Below are 25339 nucleotides of genomic sequence, written 5' to 3'. Positions count from 1 at the left end.
AATTTATGTAATTATGGCGCACACACACACACACACACACACATATATATATATGAGTAATGCTACATTTACACCACTCTTTTATACGATTTTTTACATATGTCACAACCACACAAATTCTATTATAATATTAAAATTTTAAAATAATTAAAAATTTGTGTAATTGTGGCGTATGCCACATCATAATGTAATGAATATAGTGTAAACGTAGTACTATTATATATATATATATATATATATATATNGGTTTAATATTACATTACGTGCATATATATAATAAATTTTATAAGATGGTCAGCAATAACACATTAACGATCAAGGAGACTTTGAATAGCAAAATTAATAAATATATTTTGTTTTAATATTACATTACGTGCATATATATAATAAATTTTATAAGATGGTCAGCAATAACACATTAACGATCAAGGAGACTTTGAATAGCAAAATTAATAAATATATTTTGTCAAATAGATCTATCAAGAAGGTCGGGTTTCGCTATAAAATTTCAAGTTGTAGTGTTGAAACGAACACAGGAAATATCTGGTTATTTTAAAGTCTCTCCCATTCCCCTTCTCCGCCTGTTTTTCCTCTATCAAATCTAAATAGTTTGTGAAGAAGTAAATAATGTCCGAATCTAGAAAGCAATTGGAAGGGAAAGTAGCCATAATCACAGGTGGCGCTAGCGGAATTGGGGAGGCTACGGCCCGTGTTTTCGCTGAACACGGTGCTCGTATGATCGTGATCGCTGATATCCAAGACGATCTCGGCCAACAAGTAGCTGCATCAATTGGAGCAGACAAGTGCACGTACATGCACTGCGATGTTTCAAATGAAGAACAAGTCAAGGCATTAGTTGATTCAACTGTCCAAAAATATGATGGACTGGATATCATGTTTAGTAATGCCGGGGTTTTAAGTGCCTCTGAACAGACAGTCCTAGACCTTGACTTTTCAACCTTCGATCGTCTCTTTGCGGTGAACGTCCGTGGCATGGCCGCATGCGTGAAACATGCAGCACGTGCGATGGTTGAGGGGGGAGTTAGAGGGAGCATAGTGTGCACGGCCAGTGTTACCGGCAGCCGTGGAAGTGTAAGGATAACTGACTATCACATGTCGAAGCACGCGGTGATTGGATTGGTTAGGTCAGCAAGCACGCAGCTCGGAGTGCACGGGATTCGGGTGAACAGTGTATCACCGTTCGGAGTGGCGACGCCGGGTGTGTGCAAGTCGCTCGGTGATATGGAAGCTGAAGAAGTTGAGAAGCTTTCTGAGCCATATCCGTGCCTTAAGGGGATTATTGTGAAAGCAAAGCATGTGGCAGACACTGTGTTGTTTCTTGCATCGGAGGATTCTGCATTTGTGAGTGGGCATGACCTAGTGGTGGACGGTGGGCTTTTATCTAAAATGCTGTAATTTTTTTACCTACCTACCAAAATAAGGCTTAAACCCAAGGCCATATAGAGAAATTAATGTTTGTTGAGTTGGAAGCAAGATGTAATTGGCAATATATATATTTTGTATTGATTCCCGGGTTATAAGGTTCCTAAACAAGACGAGCATCGTTCTGACTGTTTAGAACGGTTGATCAGCTCAATTAATTGGTTTGTTAGATGCAATTTCTCTAATTCATATATCGTTATCTACAAAACTTTCGATAACAGGATTCATTTAATGTAAGATGAATATGTATAGAGTGGAATTAAATGATAGGCAATCTAAACTGTGGCGAGAGAGAGCTGCGCTTTACGGCAATATGTATGAAGATTGTTTAAGCAATCCAATTATATTGAATCATGTTGGAGAAAAATTGAATTGTACGAATATCAGTAATTTCAACAGACTGAATACTTGAATTATTACTATTGAAACCAAAAGACGTAATATCTGAAAACAAAAAAAAAAATCTCTCAATTACAATCAAAGGAAAACTGTTCCACTGCAACACATTCTAAACTGGAAGATACAGATATTCAGGTTGTTTGTGCCATAGATAATAAGCAGCATAAATCCACCGAGGATGGACCAAATATTTTATCTCTAGTTCTGCCCATTCATAATCCTCAATCTTATTGTTTGATGACACCAAATGTGTAACCGAAGAGTCAATCCTGGTTTTGCAAGTTGCTCCCATCTCCTCTGCTCTGCTCCAAACTATAGCTGCATCAGCTCCAACATCCTTAAAGAATAGAGTACACCCTATCAGAATATTTCCACGAATTTTTCCTAACAATGTTCTAACATCTTGGGCACCAAGATTTGTTGGATCTTCAAAGAATAATCAGTGGATTTGTTTTAGAACTCCAAGAACGTTTGCAAGTGCCCCGTTAGTTTCATTTTCATCGGTCCTCATCACTGAGAAAGATTTATGATCAAACCTTTGATCTCTATAATAATTATATCTTCCCATAACTATCAAGTTCTCTTTATGCTCACTCCATGCACTCTCGGTATCATCAAGAATAACTATACCTCTCTCCTGTCCCAACACTAAATCCAGGCTCTTTTTTCCTTTTTGTTTCGAATCATCCCGCGAAATTATTCTTGACTTGATGAAGTATTCGCATTTAGGATCAAGCAACATAGCCACTCCCTCTGCATAGTATCGATAACCCATAGTATATATGTAAAGTTCGAACATGCTGCTGGCTTCTTTTAAAAACGTTCGAAGATAGGGTCTCAGTTTGACAATGAATTTGTCATCTATCTTAAACAGGTCGCCGTCTGATGTATTTTCCAAAGAATCTGCACGCCTCTTCAAATATTTCTCCTCATGGGTTAATTTATGGATGCGTTGTGAATGAAGCAATGTATGATCTAAATCAAGAACTAACTGAAGCTTTCTTTGGCTAAACAAATTCAAAGAGTTTAATTCTTTCGACTGACAAATTTCAGGGTTGCTAAACCTAAAACCACCGAGCACAAGATCAGATCCTACACCAAACCCTTCCTTCATATTTTTCCCACAACTGACGCACCATCCTCTCAGAACCACAGAATGTAAACATGTATTGTTTGAAGGAGAAAGAGATTTAGAAACTACCTGATAATTGCTCATGACTACGCCCATTGTGAAAAGAAAGTGTTTTTGATTAATGAATACAGAGCAAAACACGGCTTTCTAAGTTTTCATTTATATAGGTGAATTTATAATCCTAATTGGTTTCGGATTAGGATTAGGAAAGATTAGAGTTTAGCTACATGAGTACTTCCTGGAAATTCATCACGTCTAAAACACCTCCTTCCATTAAACAAAAAAACTGAAAATTTAAATACAATTATCAATTGCCAAAGGAGATGAAACATTCTATTTATTTATTTAAGTTTGTATATGCTAAGACAAATTGCATTTAACAAACCAATTTATATAGCTTAGTCAGATCAATCTTGTCTTGTTTACGAACCTTATAATATATTAATATGTAAATATTTTTCTGTACAATACTTTGATTAAAAGGGTTTCTTTTGTTTAACCATCTTATTTCTCTATGAAAATTGTAATTATAATTCAGAAATAATTCTAATAAAGGTGAGTTTGTAATCCTAATTGGTTTGGGATTAGAATTAGAGTTTAATTGAATTTGATAAAAGGGTTTTTTAAAGGTTTATATATCACTAATTCTAATTGGCTTCTATTAGCTAGGATTTATTTTGTGTAGCATTCATTACTTGCCACGTCTACTTCATCTTTAATTACGTTTTGGGGCCTAATATTACCCCAGTATTAAATGTCAATAACGGAGTTACGTATAAAATTAATTTCTTATCTTATAATTTTGTTGGTGATTTTATTGTTTATATATATACACAGATACAATGATCATATCTTATAATTTTTTTACAAGCATTTATTTAATTATAACCTTAGTTTTACAGACAGTACTCCTTTTATTTGGCGCATGTATTATACCCTTGAATAGGAAAACATCAATGTTTTTCACGAGTTTCTTTATTTTTTATATAAAAAAATTATTAAGTAGTTGGTAGGGACGTAGGGTTGGCAATTTATGTGGTGGGGATGGCCATCGGTATGGGTTTTTATACAGTAGACCTTCAGCATCACCCACCTCCAACCCAAGAGTTGATTCAAGATTTCTTATTCGACAAGGTCGGATGCTTGACACTAGACCTGGCAATCTTTTACCTGTACCCGCGGGTCCATGGGTACATAGGTAAAACAGGTGGATACGAATGTCCATAATATTTGTCTATTTCAAAAATATCCATACCCGGCCCACCTGTAAAAATTGCGGGCGGGTCGGGTAATGCCTGCGGCTACCTACACAAAATAAAAATTAAAATTAAAACAACAGGCCTAGCCTCTCCTTTCAATTCTACATTAAGGTAGTTTATTAAAAAGATATTTGGAGTTAAAATTTAATTAAAAGACTATGTAGTTTGTAAATGTTAACTAAATAGTCTTATTTTTTATTAAGCTTAATTAAATATGATTAGGGGTTAATTAGGATTAATGAATAATTATGTAATCTTTTAAAAATTATAATATGTCTCCAAATAGTCGAAATTCTTGCAAATAAACCCAAACACCTTATTCTTCTTCCTCCCGCCACGTTAACGCATTCCTCCGCCATTAACATCTTCTCCAACACAGATCCTTCTCCTCCTCTTCCTCCTCCTGACATTTCTTCCAGGTATGTGTATCTCCCTTTCGATTTCATATTTCGATTTACAAAGATTTGGGTTACGATTTTGATTTAGCATGGATTGGGTTTGAGTTATGATTTTGATTTAGTTGTTTAGGTTGTTGGGCTATGTTTGATGTAATGGAAGTTGAAAGGAGTAAAATATGTTGAAAATTTGTTCTGGGCATGTGTTCTGGGTATGATGGATCAATTGTAGGTAGAGATGACTGAAAATGTGTTCTGGGTATGATGGATCGCTTAAGCGATCTGATACGTCTAGTAATGCAGCAGATAGATCGCTTAAGCGATCAGGTATGTGGCATAAGATCGCTTAAGCGATCTGCTAAAAGTCTGGTGTATAGGAGCAGATCGTTTAAGCAATTAGTAAATGGCATAAGATCGCTTAAGCGATCAGTAAATTGCATAAGATCGCTTAAGCGATACACCAGACCATATAAGCGACTGTGCAGATTCTTTTTAAAATATTTGAACCCTTAGTACAGCATTTAAGAATATTTTTTTTCTTGCATTACAGGTAGTTGGCTATTATTACACATGGGACAAGTTGTTTTGGGTGTTGAATATTTTGGTGGGTGGGTGGAGGAAGAAAGTAGCTGGAAGTGGATTGGGAAGAGCAAAGAAGTTATACCAATTGTTGTGAGCATAGAGGTTAGTTTTGATGAGTTGATTGATGAAATAATTAGAAGAGGTGATTTGAGTTGCTCGCGTAGTGATATAGTTGTGAAGTATGTTTTAAGCAGAGTTCCTGAACATTATAAGGTACCTCCTGCTATATTAAAGTCAGATGAAAGTGTGAAGTTATGTATGATTGATGTGGCCGATAATGGTTCGAGGCCGATTTTAAGGGTTTCTTTTGTAGAAAAACCGTTGGAAGTTGGTTCAAAGGAAGGGGATAACGAGGAAGTAGGCAGAGATTTGCTTGGTTTTAATTTGAACTACGAGGCCATTGATTTGTTAGTTGAAAAATCAAGAGTAGACGGTGAATTGGGTGGTGAGGAGGACACTGTAGAAGAGGTTGGTGATGGGGGCAGAATGAAAAGGTTGAGGAGGAGGACCCCGTAGATGTTCCCACAGATGTAGAGATTCCTTTAAATACAAATTATGCAAAAGGCGTAGATTGTGAGGAAGAAAACACTATTGTCGTTTATGTAGGTTCAGAGGGGGCAATTGGAGGTAGTAGTGAATCAGCTCATGTTTTTACGGATGGATCGGAGTTACGCATAGGGTATTTATTTGACAACAAAGAGGAAGTGATGAAGAAGCTAAAACTTGTTGCCGTGAGAGGTAATTTTGAGTTCATCACCAAAAAGTCAAATTCATTGGCTGTGACGGTTGCATGTCGTGACCGAAAGTGCAAGTGGCGGGTTTATTGTAGAAGGTTGGCGGAGTCGGAAAAATTTATTCTTAGCACATATACCCGTGAGCACACATGTGGTTTGGGACATATTTCAGGTGAGCATCGACAAGCGTTCGCTGATGTTATTGGACAATTTGTCAAAAGTCGGTTCGTTGAAGGGAAAGGTCCATCTCCTAAAGACATTCAGAGACTAGTGCGCATAGAGTTGGGATGTACTGTTAGTTACTAGAAATGCTGGAAAGGGAGACAACATGCACAAGATTTTGTGAGGGGCACGCCAGAGTACGGGTACGCAGTATTAGAAGTGTACCGTTATATGCTTGAGTTGACAAACCAAGGTAGCAAGACAGTTTTGAAGTGGGATAGGAATATGATTTTTAAATATTTTTTTGTTGCTTACGGTTCTGCTATAAGGGGTTTTGTAAACATGAGAAAGGTGTTAGCTGTTGATGGCTGCTTTCTGACGGGAAAGTATAGAGGTACATTGTTGGTGGCCACTGCATAGGACAGCGAGAATCACACATATCCTGTTGCATGGTGTGTGGTTGACTATGAGAATGACGAGTTGTGGACTTGGTTTTTTTAGCAATTACGTACGATAGTGCCTGACAGTGACGAGTTGTGCATAATATCCAATAAACACAACTCTATAAAGAAGGAGATTGCCACTATTTACCGTTAAGCACATCATGGATTCTGTATGAGGCACCTTAGTGAGAACATAAAACAAAAGTTTAACTGTGTTGGCCTCCTTCGGACATACTACATGGCAACAAAAGCTTATCGGGTTGATGAGTTCGAGGAGCACTTCTAGCAAATTCGAATCAAGGATGATAGAGTTGCTAAGTATCTTGAGCATGATGTTGGTTTCCAGCGATGGAGTAGAGCTTACTTTCCTAGAAGAATGTTTGATGTCATGACCACGAATATAACGGAGTCCATAAATTCGAAGTTATTAATAGAAAGAGAGTTTTCAATAGTTGCACTTTTTGATGCAATCCAAAGGACATTGTCACGATGGTTCCATGAGCGTTGTACAAAGTCAGATAATTTTACTACAACCCTTGTTCCGTTAGCTAAAAAATTATTGCGAGAACGTATAGAACTATCAAATGCACTGTTTGCCTATCCTCTTAATGCTCAAGAGTTCACTGTGCGCGGCTATGGTCCAGATGCCCTAGTTAACCTTGTTAGTAAAACTTGCAACTGTAAAGTGCTTGACATTCAACGTTTACCTTGTTCTCATCCACTAGCAGCACTGAAACACCAACGGAAGCCAGATTTTGGTTCAAGAATTTACATGGAACTTTGCTCCCCTCTCTATATGGCAGATCACTACATGCTAACTTATTCAAAAACAATATATCCAGTGCCTCCAGAAGAGCAGTGGGTAGTGCCACCAGAGTTGGCTAACATTATCATCCATCCGCCATTCAAGAAGATAGTAAAGGGGAGAAAAAGAGTTAAGCGTATTCTATCAGCCTCTAAGGTTCCCCGGAAGATGAATAAGTGCTCAATTTGCAAGCAACCTGGCCACAAGAGAAGCAGTTGCCAGAAGTAATCACATGCAGATCTAGAAAATTAGGTTCGAAGAAGGATAAAATTCAGGGAGTTGCGAAGGCCAACCGTTGATGAGTTATTGTTTTCAATTATTAATGTTTTAAATTTTATTGTTTCCTTTAATAAATCATTCTTTATATTTAGTATTCTTGTTACATGACCTAAATATTTGTTGGTGATTTTAGTTTGGAATTAGGTTGTCAAATTGAGGAGAAAGTATGGAATTAATACGTGCTAGTAATTTTAGTTTGTCAAAATTCACGAGAAAAGCTGGAAAGTATATATTGCCCATGATCGCTTAAGTGACTAAGTATATCGCTTAAACAACAAAGGGTTTTTCAAACAGGATCGCTTAAGCGATCGAGCACCTGGGCAGATATTGCTTCTGCCAATCACACGATCGCTTAAATGATCCACGATCGCTTAATCGACCAAGACAAAAAGACAAGAATCGCTTAAGCGATATTACGGATTGCTTAAGCGATCATGTACCTGGGCAGATTGATTATGCCAATCACATGATTGCTTAAGCGATCCATGATCGCTTAATTGACCAAGTGAAAAAGAAAAGAATCGCTTAAGCGATATCTACGATCGCTTAAACGACCTTGTGTAAACGAAGTTCCTTTTAGTACGATCACTTAATCGACCAAAGAAAAATTTTAAAATTTAACAAATACACCCCTACCTACCCACGATGCCAGATTCCGGTCACCACTGCTGGAATCCTACCGGGAAAGGGCATTACGATGCACAGCGATCGGATCAGGCGGATAGGGTGTCGATATGGCTTTTTCCAGCCAGATTGATCACGGATATGGTCGAAAAAGGCCAGATCACGGCCAGATCTGGCCGTCGACAGACGAAAAAGTCCACATCTAGCCGTTTGCGATGGCCAAATATATGGCCGTCATTTTCGGTCAACGATGCCCAAGATTTGGCCGTCGTTGACCATCAACGTCAGCCATTTCTTTGAAAGTCAATGACGGCCAGATGTGGCCTTTTTCGATCAGATCCACAGTGGATCTGGCCAAAAAATGTCACATCTGTGAATTACCGGTCGTTTGTAGCTGTCGGTGGTAGCCAAAATCTGGGAAGTTGGGTGGGTGGGGGTGTTTTTATTAATTTTTAAACTTTTTTAGGCGGTATTAATGAAATTAATTCACTTAATGGGTCTAAAAATAATTAAAAAAATACTAAGATTTCCTAAATAATTAAACAAAGAAATATTTTGGGAATAGGATTTGTAATATTTATAAGAATATTCAACCAAACGCACCCTTTATGTTCTGAACAAAGAAGAAGAACATATGTTCACTAAGATTCCATAGTTACCTTTGAAATATAATAACGGTCATGATCCACTGAACGAATCGTAAACCCCATATGTTTAGCATAGACATAAACATTCTACACCTTATATGTTTCATACTAACGTAAAAGAACTATATGTTTAATATAAATATAATAACAGTCATAGTCCACTGAACGAATCGTAAACCCCATATGTTTAGCATAGACGTAAACATTCTACATCTTATATGTTTCATACTGACGGAAAAAAACTATATGTTTAATATAAATATAATAACGGTCATAGTCCACTGAACGAATCGTAAACCCCATATGTTTAGCATAGACGTAAACATTCTACACCTTATATATTTCATACTGACGTAAAAGAACTATATGTTTAATATAAATATAATAACGGTCATAGTCCACTGAACGAATCGTAGACCTCATATGTTTAGCATAAACGTAAACATTCTACACCTTATATGTTTCATACTGACGTAAAAGAACTATATGTTTAATATAAATATAATAGCGGTCATAGTCCACTGAACGAATCGGAAACCCTATATGTTTAACATAGCGTTAATCGCTTAACCGATGCTCTAAAATACAATAAGTAATATCAGAATACATAGGATCACTTAAGCGATCCTTTGTATTTACACAATCGGTTAAAAGATCCGTCTATATTGTTTAAGCGATTCTTTGCTTTTACTCCTGGTCGCTTAAGCGATCGGTAATCATTTAAGCGATCGGTAATCGTTTAAGCGATCTAGTCTGCGGCAAATGCCCAGATCGAAAATCGCTTAAGCTATCCATTTGTATCGCTTAAGAGATTTTCGTAAAAGACTCTTGATCACTTAAGCGATTTGAGATCGCTTAAGCGATCTTGGCCAAGGCAGAATGAATTTGCCCAGATCTATGATCGCTTAAGCGATCCATTTGTATCGCTTAAGCGATTTTTGTAAAAGACTCTTGGTAGATCGCTTAAGCGATCTTGTCCGAGGCAGAATGAATATCTGCCTAGATATAAGATCGCTTATGTATCGCTGAAGTGATTCTTCCTAAAAGAGTCTTTGTCACTTAAGCGATTCGGGATCGCTTAAGCGATATTTTCCGAGGCAGAATGAATATCTACCCAGATGGGTAATCACTTAAGCGATCTTATGTATCGCTTAAGCGATGCTTCGTAATAGACTCTTGGTCGCTTAAGCGATTTGAGATCGCTTAAGTGATCATTTCTGAAAAAGTCTTAGTCGTCTAAGAGATATATGTGGTCGATCATATACGTAATTGTTTGTACCATGCCATTCTTTAAGTTAATTAATTTCGAAATGACTGTGATTGGGAAACATTTGTACATTACTCATTTCCCTCCCAAATCCGAAAAGAACTTGTATCGCAAAATTAAGTAATTTATATTAATCTAATTCATCACAAATCAAAATATAAGAGACATCAATGTAACCTGTTTATCGAAACACAAAATAAAAAATAGGCATGGGATGCGGCAAATATCGAAATATTTGGACAAGCTAACCATTAGCCCCAACTATGGTGAATCAAATAATCACACCAGTACATCACATGTTGTAGTGATACACAAAATGAAACAAAACGCTAAAAAACCATTATCCAACTTGGGTGAAGCAAATGATCACACCATACATAGTAAATTCAAACTGCTAATGAGATATCTTATGTGGACAAACAAAAATATCTCCCAAATGTCAGATCCAATTCTTTACAATGATTCTGTAGGCACAAGGCTTTTGGCTGCCGCAAGAAGAGTCACAACACAATGATCTGGACTTGAGAATTTCCTATACACTGCCTTTAATTTACTTTTTGATGCCAAAGAGTTTAATGTCACTAACACCTTTGCACAATCCCTTTATTGTAGATGCCTCCTCTTGTTAACCAGCCTTTGAGAAGTTTTCGAATTCTGTTTGCCAGCAACCTCTCTGAGATCATTGTTTAGTACCATGCCTTCCCAGCAGCCTTTATTGCAGATGCCTCCTCTTGCCAACCAGCCTTTGAGAAGTTTCTTCTCATTATTTGCCAGGAACCTGCAAAATTATCCGGCACACACCTACAGACACATCAACTTTTGTAAATAAAAAAAAAACACGTAAAACAGTTATAGAGTGGGTAGGTGAGAAGTTCACTCAGTCCGTCTCTTTCAGTAAAGCTCCATATAAGCATGACACCTGCAGCATCATCACCACAACCCAAGTATCAACATCAACATCACATAAACTAAAAAATTCAAAGTCCAACTTTCATATTTCGTCATTCAAGCCAAACATCGGGGTGTTGGTCATGTCAAACTCGATAAATTTCAGGGCATATGTCCTACATTCAGCACTACAATAGGAAGAAGACATTAACATTAGAATAAACTTATAGAACAATTGTATTATGTAAGTTAGTTTTATACAAAATATACCTTGACTCATTTATTGGGTCGATAGAGCACTTAATTGGCCACTTTTTGGTTAGTACTTGATCACCCAAGTGCCCAAACATCCCGCTGTCACGCAACAACTGCAGGAACAACCTGGACAGTGGCTCCAACTCGACCTCCAACTGCTTGTCTCGACAAATAGTTGGGTTGCAATCAAGTATCTTCAGCACCCTCTTCTAGATGCGCAATGACTGATATCCAGTGCATCTATTTGATGAGGATGATGCAGTACACTCTTTTAACAAAGGCTCAACCGTGGCCATATTTGGGCCGATGCCCCCGTATATACTGCATAATCTTATCATCAAAATGAAAATCATCAGGGATGCAGTCCAACTGTTATGGGGCCAATCTTTTTCGCTTTAGTTCTTTTGCTGCACCACTGGCAACGACATTTTTAATTAAAGTGCAATATGCTGAAACAAGCATTTGGCCAAACGCCACATCGGTGATGGCACAATCGGGATACAGTAGATCACCATCAGTAGTCTATCATAGCCTCATCAGTGCCAATATCTCATTAGTGTGCTGCATCAAATAAAAACAACAAGATAAGTATGGAAAACATAGGCAAAAATAAGGAAAATTAAGTGAAAATAACTCACTGAGTCCTCAAACCACGTGCCCATCGTCAACAACTTTTCAAATCATTCCCGGGGATAATCCCCTATCTTATATTTTATATGGGCATTACTTCATAATCCATTGTAATAGGCATAGAAGAGTTTTTTCCTTTTCCTCTATTGGTCTATACAAATCGACATTTGAGTCCATTTTCGCTTGCCCATTTCCTCCCCTTTCCTCCATTTTTACATCCCGGCTTCCTTCACCTCCCACCTCGCCCTCCTCCATTATCACCGCCCCACTTCCTCCACTAACCTCCTTAACCTCCTCTATTTCTGGTTCTTCCTCCATTTGTTTCTTAATTTTCTTCTTCTTTACCTGTGTCGCTACCATGTAAGGCGATTTCACAAACTTGCTCTTTCAGCTCTCTCTTTTCAGCCCAGTTTGCACTTCAACCGCCTTTAATTCTCCACCAACTTCCTCCTCCACTGTACCAACTTCTTCTTCCATTGTACCTACTTTCTCTCCCAGCTTATCCACTTTCTCCTCCACCCTTTTCATGCGTTCTTTTATCTTGTCAAACCTGTCATAAACGGCTGTTGTAAAACTCTCAAACAGGCTGTTTATGAGGTCAACCACCTCATTCTCCCGACATCGATGTCTCGGCAAAGCGATACTTGTTGTACCAGTTTGCTGAGGCATACGATCCTCTTCCTCCCTCTTCTCCTCCTCATCCTCAGGCCTCCCGCTGATTAGAGCTTCATCATCCTTGGCATCAACCACGTTGTCAAGTAGTGGCCCTGCAACTGCCGTCACATTCATGACCCCTTTTATGTCTGGCATCAGGCGGTCTATCTGTTCACCCCTTTCATCCTCCAGTGCTTTGAAAGATGTGACATAGTCCTCTTCCGCTTCATCCCCAGTAGCGGTGAGAAAAGAACGGACGACTCCCTGTAATAAGAAACAAAATCAATCAGATTGAAGCGACAGTTTAAAGTAACTGCATATTCAAAGTTTAATCCTTTAATCTTACCCTAGCCGCTTCAATCTTAATGTCTATTTGGTCGTAGTCCCAATGGATACACCTCTCGACATGCCACTGCAATATCTTAGAAATTGCACATCCAAACTGTTGCTTCTCCTCCCCCCCCCCCCCCCCCCCCCCCCCCCCCCCCCCCCCCCCCCCCCCCCCCCCCCCCCCCCCCTTTTTAGAGAAGACAAGGATGGCCTCATACATCCAAGCCTACATTGTAAAAAAATAGTCCATATCATAATTCAAACACATATATTATAAAAAAAATATAACAAAAAGCTATTAATATTTACATGCATTGCCCATAGGAAGCCAAACAAATTTTACGTGCTTGGTTTATCCTTCCTAGCCCATTGGGCCTGCTCTAATGCCATGTCTGGGTTTTTCAGGCTGTTGATGGTTCACTCAAATGATATCCGTCCCCACGGATAAGAATTAAAGAACTCCAAGTCGCTTGCAAACAACAACCAATCATTCTCAACAGCTTTTGTTGAGTCACCAGCCAATAAGATTGAATGTAAAACAATACCAAGCACACTTTTATCTTCTCTCCATCATTAAACCGAACTGTTTGTAGCCTCTTCTCTAAAACCTGTCTTGTAATAGACTTTGCCCCCTGCAAAACCTTCTTACGAAACCTTTTGGCTCTTAGACTCGTCTTTATTGCCTCTGCCTCTGCCTTATCTGGCACTTCCCCACATCCTAAGCCCGTCACCAAGGCATACTCCATCATCCCAAAGCGTAGTGGCTTTCCGTCCACCACGAACCATATTTCTTTTTTTTTCTTTTTTTTTTTTTTTTGTTGCATTTTACTGAGTGTAGCAACATGTAATGCACTCCCTGCCCCCAAAATGCCTTTTTCCAATTTGTTTCGATTCTTGAAAACTGACCGAAACAAGTGCGATGGAAATCTCTTGCACCATGCCTCATTCCAACTAAAATGTCCCTTATTCTGTCAAAAACATCCCAACTCGACCTCACCGTCACCCTTGCAGGGAAGTAGGGTACCTTATCAGTTATAAGCTCCAACTCGTAGTCTTTACAGTTTACGGTCCACACAATCTGCACAATCGATATAAACAAAATGTCAGCAACAAAAATAAACCAAAACAACTAATAAACAAAATATCAGTAGCAAAAAATTACCACTATAGTTGCTTAAGCGATTTCGGATTGCTTAAGAGATCTTGACTCTGCCTCGTGCAACATCACTTAAGCGATCTGAAATCGCTTAAATGACTAAGAGTAAACTGAAAGAATCTTTTAAGCAATACAAAAGATCGTTTAAGCAATCCTATATCTATGATTTTGCCTCGACAAGATCGTTTAAGCGATCTGAAATCGCTTAAGCGACTAAGAGTAAACTGAATCAATTGCTTAAGCGATACAAAGGATCGCTTAAACGATCCTTTGTATCGCTTAAGAGATCATGAGTAAAAGAGATTAATCGCTTAAGCGATACAAATGATCGCTTAAGCGACAGTACAAGCAATATTCCCAAAACAAATACGTACCCTTTCTTCGCTGACCTCCTCGTTGCCTGCATTCTCGTCGGCCTCTTCCTTGTCGCCTGCATTCTCGCCAGCCTCTTCCTTGTCGCCTGAATCCTCGGACGACTCCTCTTGGCCTGAATTCTCGCCTAACTCCTCGTCTTCATAACTGTTTGTCGATTCTTCTCTCTGTTGTTGTGCCGTCGTCGTCTCCTCTGCCTGTGGACCACCTTCACTGATCGGATGATCCACCGGAGTAGCCATTGAACTGCTTGCGCCACCAAAATCTAGGATTCGAAGTGGCATTGGGTTTTCCTCCTCATTGTGAGTGTCAGCCATGGTTTTGGATTGAATTTGGTGTCAAAGTTTGCAGTTTCGATTGAAAATGTGGACTGTATCACTGAAAATCACACAGATTCCGTTTAGGGTTTAAGAAATCAATTTTAGGGTTCAAGAAATCAATCGAAAATCAGGACTATATCGCCGAAAATCGCAATTGTATTTCGTTTAGGGTTCAAGAAATTGATTTTATCATTGAATATGGTGTGCAAATTTGCAGGTTCGATCGAAAAAAATCGCAATGTCTCCCTTTGGTTCAAGAAATCGCTTTTTGCCCTAATGAATTTCGATTAAGCGAGGTGAATAGGTGGGTCTTGTTTTGATAAATTTCAAATTTTAAAAGCTTTCATTATTTATGATTCGGCCCACATATGTTTTAATCTTTTCATTTTAACCCATTTTACGTGTTTAATGAATCCTAATTATGCCACGTCAGCTTCTCTAAATTAAAAAAAAAAATGAAAAACATTTTCAAGGCCATTTTGTTAAATGGAAACTTTGGATGGCCACGCAGCTAAATTTTATCCTCTGCATCACTCTCTCTACCAAACAAACAAACAAACAAGTATTTTTATTCTCTTTTCTTGAGATTCAATTCAAAGTTTGGAATGGCGATTTCAATTTCAGCTTCAGCAATTCCTTCCTTAAGCAAGCTTCTTCTAGAAACCTCTCCAAACTCTCATCGCTATCTTCTTTGCAGTTCCCTGTACAGTTTCGTCATATTCAAATTATTAACAACAGCCGGATTTCATCTCCCTCCCAGCCTCATCCTTTGGTACTTATTTGATTTGTGTTTTGTTCAACTAAAGAAGAAGGGGTTTGTGATGTTTGTCTAAAGAAGAAGGAAGAGAAATTGGGTTTGTGTGAAGAAGAAGGAAGAGAAAGGTTGTTGGGATTCTAAATAAACAAGATCTACTAGCAACCCAAGAGAAAGAGAAGGTGGGTTTGTATGAAGAAGAAGGAAGAGAAAGGTTATTGGGATTCTAAAGAAACAAGATCTGTGACTGTGAGCAAAGGAAGAGAAAGGTTGTTGGGATTGTTGAACTTTCTCTCTCTTACTAGTTTTTACTTTGTGGGTTGTTTTTGCAGGCGGCAAAATTTTCAGGCTTTAACAAAGAGAGGCGGTGGGCTAAGCTTAGCCTCCGATGGGAAACAACAAGAAACTGGAAAAAAAAAATGCTCAAAAGTCCATTTTATGCGGGTGACTCGCTGGTCAAACCGTACCGTATATACGGGTACGGGTCATGCATTCCCCCGACCTCGAAAATTTTTTGCCTGCAAACTGTTTTACCCGTTACCTGCAGTTACCCAACCCACCCATTCGCCAGGTGTACCTGACACCCTCAAGTATTATTGTGACAGTTAATATGGTAGACTCTTGAGTCTTTGATTTGATAATATATATATAAAAGAGTAAATAATCTTAAAATTGAAAATTAAAACTATGCTGTAATTAAAAGATAATAAATTATTTAAAAACAAAAAGATTAATAAGAGTTTAAGTGAATCTAAATAAAATTATTCAATTAAAAGACCTAATAGAATTGAACATTATTGTTATTATTATTTTTTTATCATGGATGTGTCGGGTTAGCTTACGCACACTTCAACTAATTCCCTGAGGCTTAAAAACTATTGATCAAAGAAGAGTCATAATGGTCACCCCTATTAATGCCTAAAGAGATTCAAACTCAATATCTCATAGAACTTTCTTTTACTCTTTTACCATCAAACCATCAAGCGGTTAGATTGAACATTATTACTCATCATTAATCATGTATCTTTGCCGTCCCAACTTTTGCAAACTGTACATGTAAATAAAAACATAACTATTATTTGGGTCAATATTTACAATTGTTTTTCACAATATAATATGTGGACAATACTACAAGATAGCTCTGGTAACATATAGTCATAAACACATCAAGTCATCTATTCGCCCTTGAATCTTAAATCAAAGATTAAAAGTTTTCATAGAGAAAAAATAAATAGACACTGTATTTGTAAACTGAGAGAGTCCAATACATTGCATATATTTAAAATATCAAAGCGGCAGATAGCAACGGATAGAGACCAAACCTGGTGTAGTAAAGTCTTCTGCTCATTTCCATTTCCTTTCTACATTTGCATATATAGTAGAGTAACAAAAACTAAACACTCAAAACAATAATGTCAGAGTCCATGCTGTCCCCAAAGAAATTGAAAGGCAAAGTTGCCATAATTACCGGTGGTGCCAGCGGAATTGGGGAGGCTACAGCACGTCTTTTTGCCAAACACGGTGCTCGTATGATCGTGATAGCTGATATACATGATCTTGGCCAACAACTAGCCACTTCAATTGGCACCGACAATTGCATTTACATGTACTGCGATGTCACAAACGAGAATCAAGTCGAAGCATTAGTTGACTCAACCCTCCAAAACTATGGCCAACTAGACATCATGTTCGGTAATGCCGGGATTCTAAACAGTAAGCCTCCTCAGACAGTTCTCGATCTCGACTTATCAGCTTTCGACCACCTCTTTGCCATCAACGCCCGTGGCATGGCTGCATGCGTTAAACATGCGGCGCCCGCAATGGTTGAGAGGAGAATGAAGGGGAGCATTGTGTGCACGGCGAGTGTGACAGGGAGCCGCGGCGGTTATTGGATGACAGACTATTACATGTCAAAGCATGCTGTGATAGGATTGGTTAGATCGGAAAGCACGCAGCTAGGAGCGCATGGAATTAGAATGAACTGCGTCTCACCGTGTGGCGTGGCGACGCCGGGTTTGTGCAGGTGGCTTAATATTGAAGCTGTGGAAGTCGAGAGGATGTATGAGCCAAATCCATGCTTGAAAGGGATTGTGATTAAGACGAAGCATATTGCAGATGCTGTGTCGTTTCTTGCATCTGATGATTCAGAATTTGTGAGTGGGCATGACTTGGTGGTAGATGGTGGCTTTCTATCTAAATTAAATTGATCTTGTTTCTTAATTCATTTGATTAGTCTCTAAAATAAGGCTTAATTAGTTCTTTAGAAGATGAAAATGTTTAGTACGTAGTACGTACTATGGAATTGATTAAGAAATTATGAAGTTCTACATCTATATATGACAGAACAAGGCTATATAAATTATATCGTGTAAACCATTTAAGTTTGCTGCATTTTAAAACAGTGTCTTTGTTAAATTGCGAATTTCTTTTAATGAATATTCAATTTCTGTATCGTTTCTAAGTTCTAATCTCAGTGTAGTCGGTTGCTCAAGTATCATGTGGGTCCATTTATATTTAATAACAGACCTAATATTGTTTCCCACTATCAATAATGTTTGAACCTAACACCAATTAAATTTAATGTGTTGACAGAGATAGTAATTTCCAGGAAGTCCCATTATTTTCTAACATTAAATCTTCTGACAGTGGCTTAGGATATTTTATTTTATAAATTCTGTGTTTTTTATTTTTTATTGAAAATATGAAAAATAAAAACATATTTATTATATTTGTCTAAAACCAGTGTTTGAAAATGTAATAAATGAAACCGTATTTAATATTATTGATACGAGTTTCGTACCAACATGAGTGATCCAACTGACTTTAACGAAATCAAAACTGATGTGTGTGTGATTTAATAATAAACCAACAATCGAAAGTAACAATGTAGTAATAATGTAAATGACACAAAGAATTTTTAAAATGGTTCGACAAGTTAGAAGTTGAACCAACATCCACTGTTATCGTAAAGCTTTTGATGGATTACAAGAACAATAATAAGTTTGCCTAGGATAATTTACTAACCTACCCCTCATCATTGGAGGGGGTTTACATACAAGTTTGAGATAAAGGAAAGACAAAAATTATCGAGATTGCAATCAAATTCAAATTGCAACTACGATATTTGTGTGATTGAATGCTGAGATCACTCTATCCTCAGTGTTGATCTTATCTCTTCTGAAATATCTGACATTTGAGGTTATCCTTGATTTGTCAAACAACTGTCAAGGTTAATCGCAACTAGCTTGTCGTACCGATGCTGAGTCAAACTGATTATGGGTTGAACTAGTTTCTCGCAGGCTTCTAACTTCTCTGGGCTTAATGAGAAAATCGCACACAACAAATATGTTTTTCTAAAAACAATATTATAATAAATAAATAGTGACATTATATTCTTAAAAACAAGTATTTTAAAATTCAAAATATAAACAAGAACAGAGCTTAAATTGATGTTGTAACGAGTTGAAATAAGAATTAACGTCAATAAACATGGAAATTTAATGGGTGAAAGAGATCTATATTTTTATTTTTGGTACCGTTTTTGTTTGAATGAGAATATAACGCATATTATTAGTTGGAGTTTGCAAAACATGGCAATTTAATGGGTGTGAGGGGAAGCATTGTGTGCACGGCGAGTGTAGTGGCCAGTCGTGGTTACACAAGAAGCATTGGGTATTGTATGTCAAAACATGCTGTTTTAGGGTTGGTTAGATCAGCAAGCGCGCGGCTTGGAGTACATGGGATTAGGGTGAACAGCGTTTCACCGTATGCGGTGGCGACACCGGGTGTGTGCAGTTCACTTGGTAGAGAAGTTGAAGAAGTAAAGAAGATTTATGAAGCATATACAAGCCTGAAAGGGATAGTGCTAAAAGGGAAACATATAGGAGATGCGGTGCTGTTTCTTGCATCTGAGGATTCTGAGTTCGTGACTGGCCACGACTTAATGGTGGATGGTGGCTTCTTTACTAGAATGAGTTAGATCCAGTTCACCACTCGATTACCCCAGAAAAAAGGTTTAACCCCATATGGTTCAGTTTATCTTTTCATGTTCATTACTACAAGCTTCTGTTTCGGCCCTGTATTTGGGTAATGATGCAATTTCATGTCAGGTTGCCCAATTTTATATATTATCATCGGGAATTGGGATGTTGACTTCCCCTGTTTTAATCAAACTCATCCTTGAATTTTTTAAAAAAAAAAAAAATCCATTACATATATACCTCTGTTACTTGAATTTTTAAAAATCCGTTACATACATACCTCTGTTACACACCTTCCTGCTGCAAGAGATGATTGGAAACCAAATTGATGTTAGGGAATACATTTAGGATTTGAATGGCTGGAATTAAGGAGTGCATTTAGGCTCTGTTCTTGTATTTAAGAGAGTTTAAGAAAGTTCGATTGGTAACAATGGTCATCTATCTAGCTACTGTAATATTCTTGTTCTCAGAAATAAAGATCTCTGAATTTCCCTTTTTATATCATCATTTGGTATAAGAGCGGTGATCCTGCTCCAGTCCAAATGGTAGAGGGATCTAGAGGGCAAGAAATCAAACGAATTGAAGAGTCGTTGAAGCAGTTGCTTGAAAATTCAGATTCACATTCAGAAACTATCAAACAATCTTGTATTGGTATTATAATTTTTGGAATTAAAAAAAAAAAAAAAAAGAAAGGAAATGAATTTGAATCACTTTTGAAGCCAAAAGACGAACATCTAAGAACTAAATATCTCAATTACAATCAAAGGAAAACCGTTCCACAGCAACACATTCTAAACTGGAAAATACAGATATTCAGGTTGTTTGTACCATAGATAATAAGCAGCATAAATCCACCGAGGATGGACCAAATATCTGGTCTCTACTTCTGCCCATTTATAACCCTCAATCGTATTTTTTGATGACACCAAATGTGAAACCGAAGAGTCAAGTATGGTTTTGCATGTTGCTCCCATCTCCTCTGCCCTGCTCCGAAGTATAGTTAGTTCATCTCCAACATCCTTAAAGAATAAAGTACACCCCATCAGAATCCTTCCACGATTTTTTCTTAACAACGTTCTAGCATCTTGGCCACCAAGATTTGTTGGATCTTCAAAGAAAAATCCATGGACTTGTCTCAGAACTCCAAGAACGTTTGCAAGTACACCGTTAGTTTCACTCTCATCGGTCTTCTTCTCTGAGAAAGATCTCTTATTAATCTCTCCATCTCTAAAATAGTTATATTTTCCCATTACTATTAAGTTTTCTTTATGCTCATTCCACACGCTTTCAGTATCATCAAGAATAACAATGCCTCGCTCCTGTCCCAACACCAAATCCAGGCTCTTTTTTTGTGTTTGTTTAGAATCATCGCGTGAAATTATTCTAGATTTAACAAAGTATTGGCACTTAGGATCAAGCAACATAGCCACCTCCTCTGCGTAACATCGAGAACCCATAGTATATATGTAAAGTTCGAACATACTGCTGACTTCTTTTAAAAAAGTTCTAATACATGGTCTCAATTTGACTATGAAATCATTGTCCAGATTAAATAGGTCACCGTCTGACATATTTTCAGAAGAATCTGCCCGCCTCTTCAAATATTCCTCCGCACGAGTTAATTTATGGATGTCTTTTGAATGAAGCAACGTATGGTCTAAATCAAGAACTAACTGAAGCTTTCTTTGGCTAAACAAATTCTTAGAGTTTATTTCTTTCCAGCAAGCAAGATCATGGTTGCTAAACCTTAAACCATCGAGCAAGAAATCAAATCCCACACCGAACCCATCATTCATATTTTTCCCACAGTAAACGCACAAGCCTCTGAGAACCATAGAGTGTGAACATGTCTTCTTTGAAGAAGAAAGCGATTTACAGACTATTTTGGATCTCAAAGTGTCATAACCACTCAAAATCGCGTCCATTGTCAAAAGAAACACACCCTTTTTTTTCATTAATGAATTACGGAACAAAACAGCGGTTTCCAAGGTTTTATAAAGGTGAATTTATAATCCTAATTTGTTTCGGATTAGGATTAGAAGTAGAATTAGTATTGCATTGAATTTGGTAAAGGGGTTTTTCAACGGTTTGTATATATATCGTAGTAGTGTTTTATTTTATTACTTCTCTTCGTATTATGATTTCTTTTGTTCAGCATTGATTAAATACCAAGTGTTTGGGTTAATTACGTGGTATTTACGGTTTCCGTCTTCTCCTAAGACTGTTTTTCAAAAAAAACAAGAGTTTGCTTTCAAAGTTAATATAAACTTTCTTGTATACTTGCTCAGGGAGGCTCCAGCCCTCGTGAAATTTTTAGAAACCTATGTACGTTTTCTATTATTTCACGGTGTTATACGGTAAATTCATAGGCGCCATGTGTCCTATGACTATGCAAATGGGGCATGAGCTCTTGCCACGTATTTTGTGATCATATATTTGTCAAGGCCGCGTGTCATACCAAAAAGGGGTTATTTCATTTGCAAGGTTGTCATAGGTTGCTTCAACAGTAAGGTTTTGGGTTGAGCTATCATTCAGGTCGCATAACACCTCATGAGAGGACTACTTTACTAGTAAGCAATGTTTTAAAACCCGACTCGGAGAGTGACTCAGTCAGGTCACTAGGTTGGTCGATCGAACCAATTCAATTGTCGGGTCAAACTATGATGACATCATGTTGATGTCAACGTGATGATGTCATTCTAACGTCAGCATGACATATAAAAAAATAATAAAAATAATAAAAATACGGTTCAACAGCCAGGTCAAACCAGTTGGACCGACGGTTGATAACAAAAAAGTCGGTCTAACCGCGATTCAAACTGGGTCATTTAACATTTCCGATTTTTTAGTCAAATCGACGCGGCTCGATCACCATTACCCAGTTCAACCGACCGGTCTAGGCCGAATTTTAAAACCTTGTTAGTAAGTCTTCAATAAAGGCGATTTGTCAAGCCACGTGTCATATGATGAGAAGGTTATTTTATGAGTAAGACCACCTATGCAACAATATAAATAGGGGTCTCTCACCCCAAAAAAGGGATCCAGATTTTCATTTTCTCAATAGCTAAAAGTAATTGTCTCTCTTAAGAGCAAATAGCTTTTATAACCACGTCAAAAACACACTAGAAAAACAATAAGATAATAATGGACATAGGATTTACGTTTGCATCCGAACCATTTTAGTCTATTTATTTACTCACATTATCGTTATTTTGCTCATTGGTTCAGTATCATAGTCACGGTCATCTGACATACGACATATGATTCATTTATATTGTCTCTTAAGGAAAACACATGAAAAAATAAATTAAAGCGTTCATCATTTTAATTTTTTGAAAAACCAATAGTAGGCTGTGCTTGTTTCCTTTTTTTTAAAATACTCTATTCCTATCCTAAAAAAATGGATGATGTTTCCCTATTCTTAAAATCATATCCTATAATATTCAACTATTTAAACCTCCATAGGTTTGTTAATTTAACTAAATACCCCCAACAAAAAAGTTTTATAAATTGACAAAAACACCCCCACCCACCCACATTTGTCAAATTTCGGCAACCACCACCGGAAGGTGGTCAGAATCAGGCGTAATGGCGCAATGCTGGCTGGATCTGGCCAGTATCTAGTCGAAAAAAACCAGATCCATGACCAAAGATCTAATCGTTGACGGCCAAATCTTTGACCACATCTGGCTGTCAATGACGGCTAATATATGGCCGTTATTGACCATCAACGACGACCATATCTTTGGCCGTCGTTGACATCCACATCTGGCCACATCTAGCTGTCAACAACCAGATTTGTGGTGGATCTAGCTAGAAAAGGCCATAGTGGAGCACAACCAATCGGATCTGGCTGGTCGTGCGCAATGACATCAGATTTCGACGGTGGTGACCGAAATCTAGCAACTGTGGGTTGGTAGAGATGTTTTTATCAAGTTATAAACTTTTTATTATTGGGGGTGTTTAGCTAAATTAATAAATTTAGGGTTTTTTTTCTTAATTTGCAAATTCTTTAATAATAACCCAACTCAACTTAACTTAACAATAATATTATAAAAATACTACTCGAAATAATAAAATAAACACACCCAAATTAATTTATGTCATAAAGTTACATTTTCTTTTAAAATAATGCAAAAGGAATATCTCAATTGGTTGGCTGAATTTTTTATTTTTTATTTAAAGTTGATCATGAAGAGCTTTTTACAAATAAAGTGGAACTGGGCACTGTTGAAGATATTTTTAATGCATGTAAATATATACCAAAAGGGCAGGTTGTTTTGATCTTTTGCATTGAAGATATTTTGAATGCAAAAGATCAAAATGTTAAATAATAATTCAGAAAAAGATTTTGTCATTTCTGAATTTTATGTTTGGTCAAGCTTCATCCAATTGTATGGTCATGTGGACATGAAATAAGCTTAGTTTTAACTATAAGGTGGTGATGTGGAGATGAAATAAGCTCAGGTTTAACTACAAGGTTGAGACAAAAATTTCACTTTCTAAGTTTAAAGAGTAAAGATTCCATCCATTACAGTATATTAGCAACGCTTGGATTATGCTCCAGTGGCCATTTCCTGTAGAAAAATTTGAGCCTGTTTCCTCGTTATTTGATACAATTTCAACTTTAATTACCACTGCAATCCGTTACCAAAAGAACAAAGGATGACAGAAACTCTGCCGCAAACAAAGAAATTGGAAGGCAAAGCAGCCACCATCACAGGTGGTGCTAGTGGTATCGGAGAGGCCACAGCTCGTGTTTTCGCCCGCCACGGTGCTCGTGCGATCGTGATCGCCGATAGCCAAGATGATTTAGGCCAACAAGTAGCCACGTCAATTGGCACAGACAAGTGCAAGTACATTCATTGCGATGTTTCAAATGAAGATCAAGTCAAAACATTAGTTGACTCAACCCTCCAAACTTATGATCGCTTAGACATCATGTTTAGCAATGCTGGAATTTTCATCGGATCCGATTCTGATCAGACAGTCCTTGATATTGATTTATCAGGATTTGACCGTCTATTTGCCGTGAACGTCCGTGTCGACTCCGTGGCATGGCTGCATGCGTCAAATATGCGGGGCGTGCTATGGTTGAGAGGGGCGTGAGGGGGAGCATTGTGTGCACGGCTAGTGTTGCGGCTAGTCGTGGTTCCTCAAGAAGCACTGCTTACTGCACGTCAAAGCATGCTGTAATAGTGTTGGTTAGAACAGCAAGCGCGCAACTTGGAGCATATGGGATTAGGGTGAACAGCGTCTCACCATATGCGGTGGCGACACCGGGTGTTTGCAGTGCACATGGCATGGAAGTTGAAAAAATTGAGAAGTTTTATGAGGCGTATACAAGCCTAAAAGGGATTGTGCTCAAAGGGAAACATGTTGGAGATGTGGTGTTGTTTCTTGCATCTGAAGATTCTGAGTTCGTGACTGGCCACGACTTAGTGGTGGATGGCGGCTTTTTTAGTAGAATGAGTTTCTAAATCTAGTTTAGTGTGTTTATCCGTTCAAGTTTATTAGTAATTGGTACTGTAAAACCATTATAATATTGTTCTTAAGGTTTGCAAAACAGAGTGAGATGGTTCTGGTTGTGTTAATTTCAACATTTAAACTTAATCATTTACTTGTGTGATTGCATAAATTTGTCATTATGTAATTCAGTTCAATTTTCATCTACACGAGAACTTCATTACAGATTAAAAGGGGAAAAAAAAGGTTCAACTGCAAAACATTCTAAAGGGAAAAATAAATCTCTTCAGGTTGTTTGTGCCATAAATAATACACAGCATTGATCCACCGTGGAAGGACCAAGTATCTGCTGTCTACTTGTTC

General features: G+C 37.7%; 5 protein-coding genes and 1 pseudogene across 5 annotated transcripts; 4 read left to right on the top strand and 2 right to left on the bottom strand.

The window, feature by feature from the left end:
• The first annotated feature begins 627 nt into the window (after window positions 1–627).
• On the top strand, window positions 628–1416 carry LOC116134766 ((-)-isopiperitenol/(-)-carveol dehydrogenase, mitochondrial-like). Its single transcript, XM_031420416.1, has one exon. The coding sequence runs from the start codon at window positions 628–630 to the stop codon at window positions 1414–1416; it is 789 nt and encodes a 262-aa protein (XP_031276276.1).
• A 535-nt stretch (window positions 1417–1951) lies between these two features.
• On the bottom strand, window positions 1952–16094 carry LOC116134764 (RNA polymerase II C-terminal domain phosphatase-like 4). Its single transcript, XM_031420415.1, has 5 exons — window positions 16072–16094; window positions 14459–14669; window positions 13953–14006; window positions 2312–3043; window positions 1952–2179 (listed from the first exon to the last, which is right to left on the bottom strand). The coding sequence occupies exons 1-5, from the start codon at window positions 16092–16094 to the stop codon at window positions 1952–1954; spliced, it is 1248 nt and encodes a 415-aa protein (XP_031276275.1).
• An 848-nt stretch (window positions 16095–16942) lies between these two features.
• Window positions 16943–17737, top strand: LOC116134763 ((-)-isopiperitenol/(-)-carveol dehydrogenase, mitochondrial-like). The gene has a single exon (XM_031420414.1). The coding sequence runs from the start codon at window positions 16943–16945 to the stop codon at window positions 17735–17737; it is 795 nt and encodes a 264-aa protein (XP_031276274.1).
• A 1394-nt stretch (window positions 17738–19131) lies between these two features.
• LOC116134762 (short-chain dehydrogenase reductase 3b-like) lies at window positions 19132–19509 on the top strand. The gene has a single exon (XM_031420413.1). It carries the CDS (start codon window positions 19132–19134, stop codon window positions 19507–19509), a length of 378 nt encoding a protein of 125 aa, XP_031276273.1.
• Window positions 19510–20301: 792 nt separating this feature from the next.
• Window positions 20302–21435, bottom strand: LOC116134761 (RNA polymerase II C-terminal domain phosphatase-like 4). Its single transcript, XM_031420412.1, has one exon. It carries the CDS (start codon window positions 21433–21435, stop codon window positions 20302–20304), a length of 1134 nt encoding a protein of 377 aa, XP_031276272.1.
• Window positions 21436–24175: 2740 nt separating this feature from the next.
• Window positions 24176–24990, top strand: LOC116134760 (annotated as a pseudogene).
• The last annotated feature ends 349 nt before the right edge of the window (window positions 24991–25339 follow it).

This window comes from Pistacia vera, unplaced genomic scaffold (assembly GCF_008641045.1).
Source record: "Pistacia vera cultivar Batoury unplaced genomic scaffold, PisVer_v2 Contig291, whole genome shotgun sequence".
Taxonomy (NCBI): Eukaryota; Viridiplantae; Streptophyta; class Magnoliopsida; order Sapindales; family Anacardiaceae; genus Pistacia; species Pistacia vera.
Note: the sequence above shows the minus strand (reverse complement) of the source record. Positions and strands in the feature narration are given on the sequence as shown.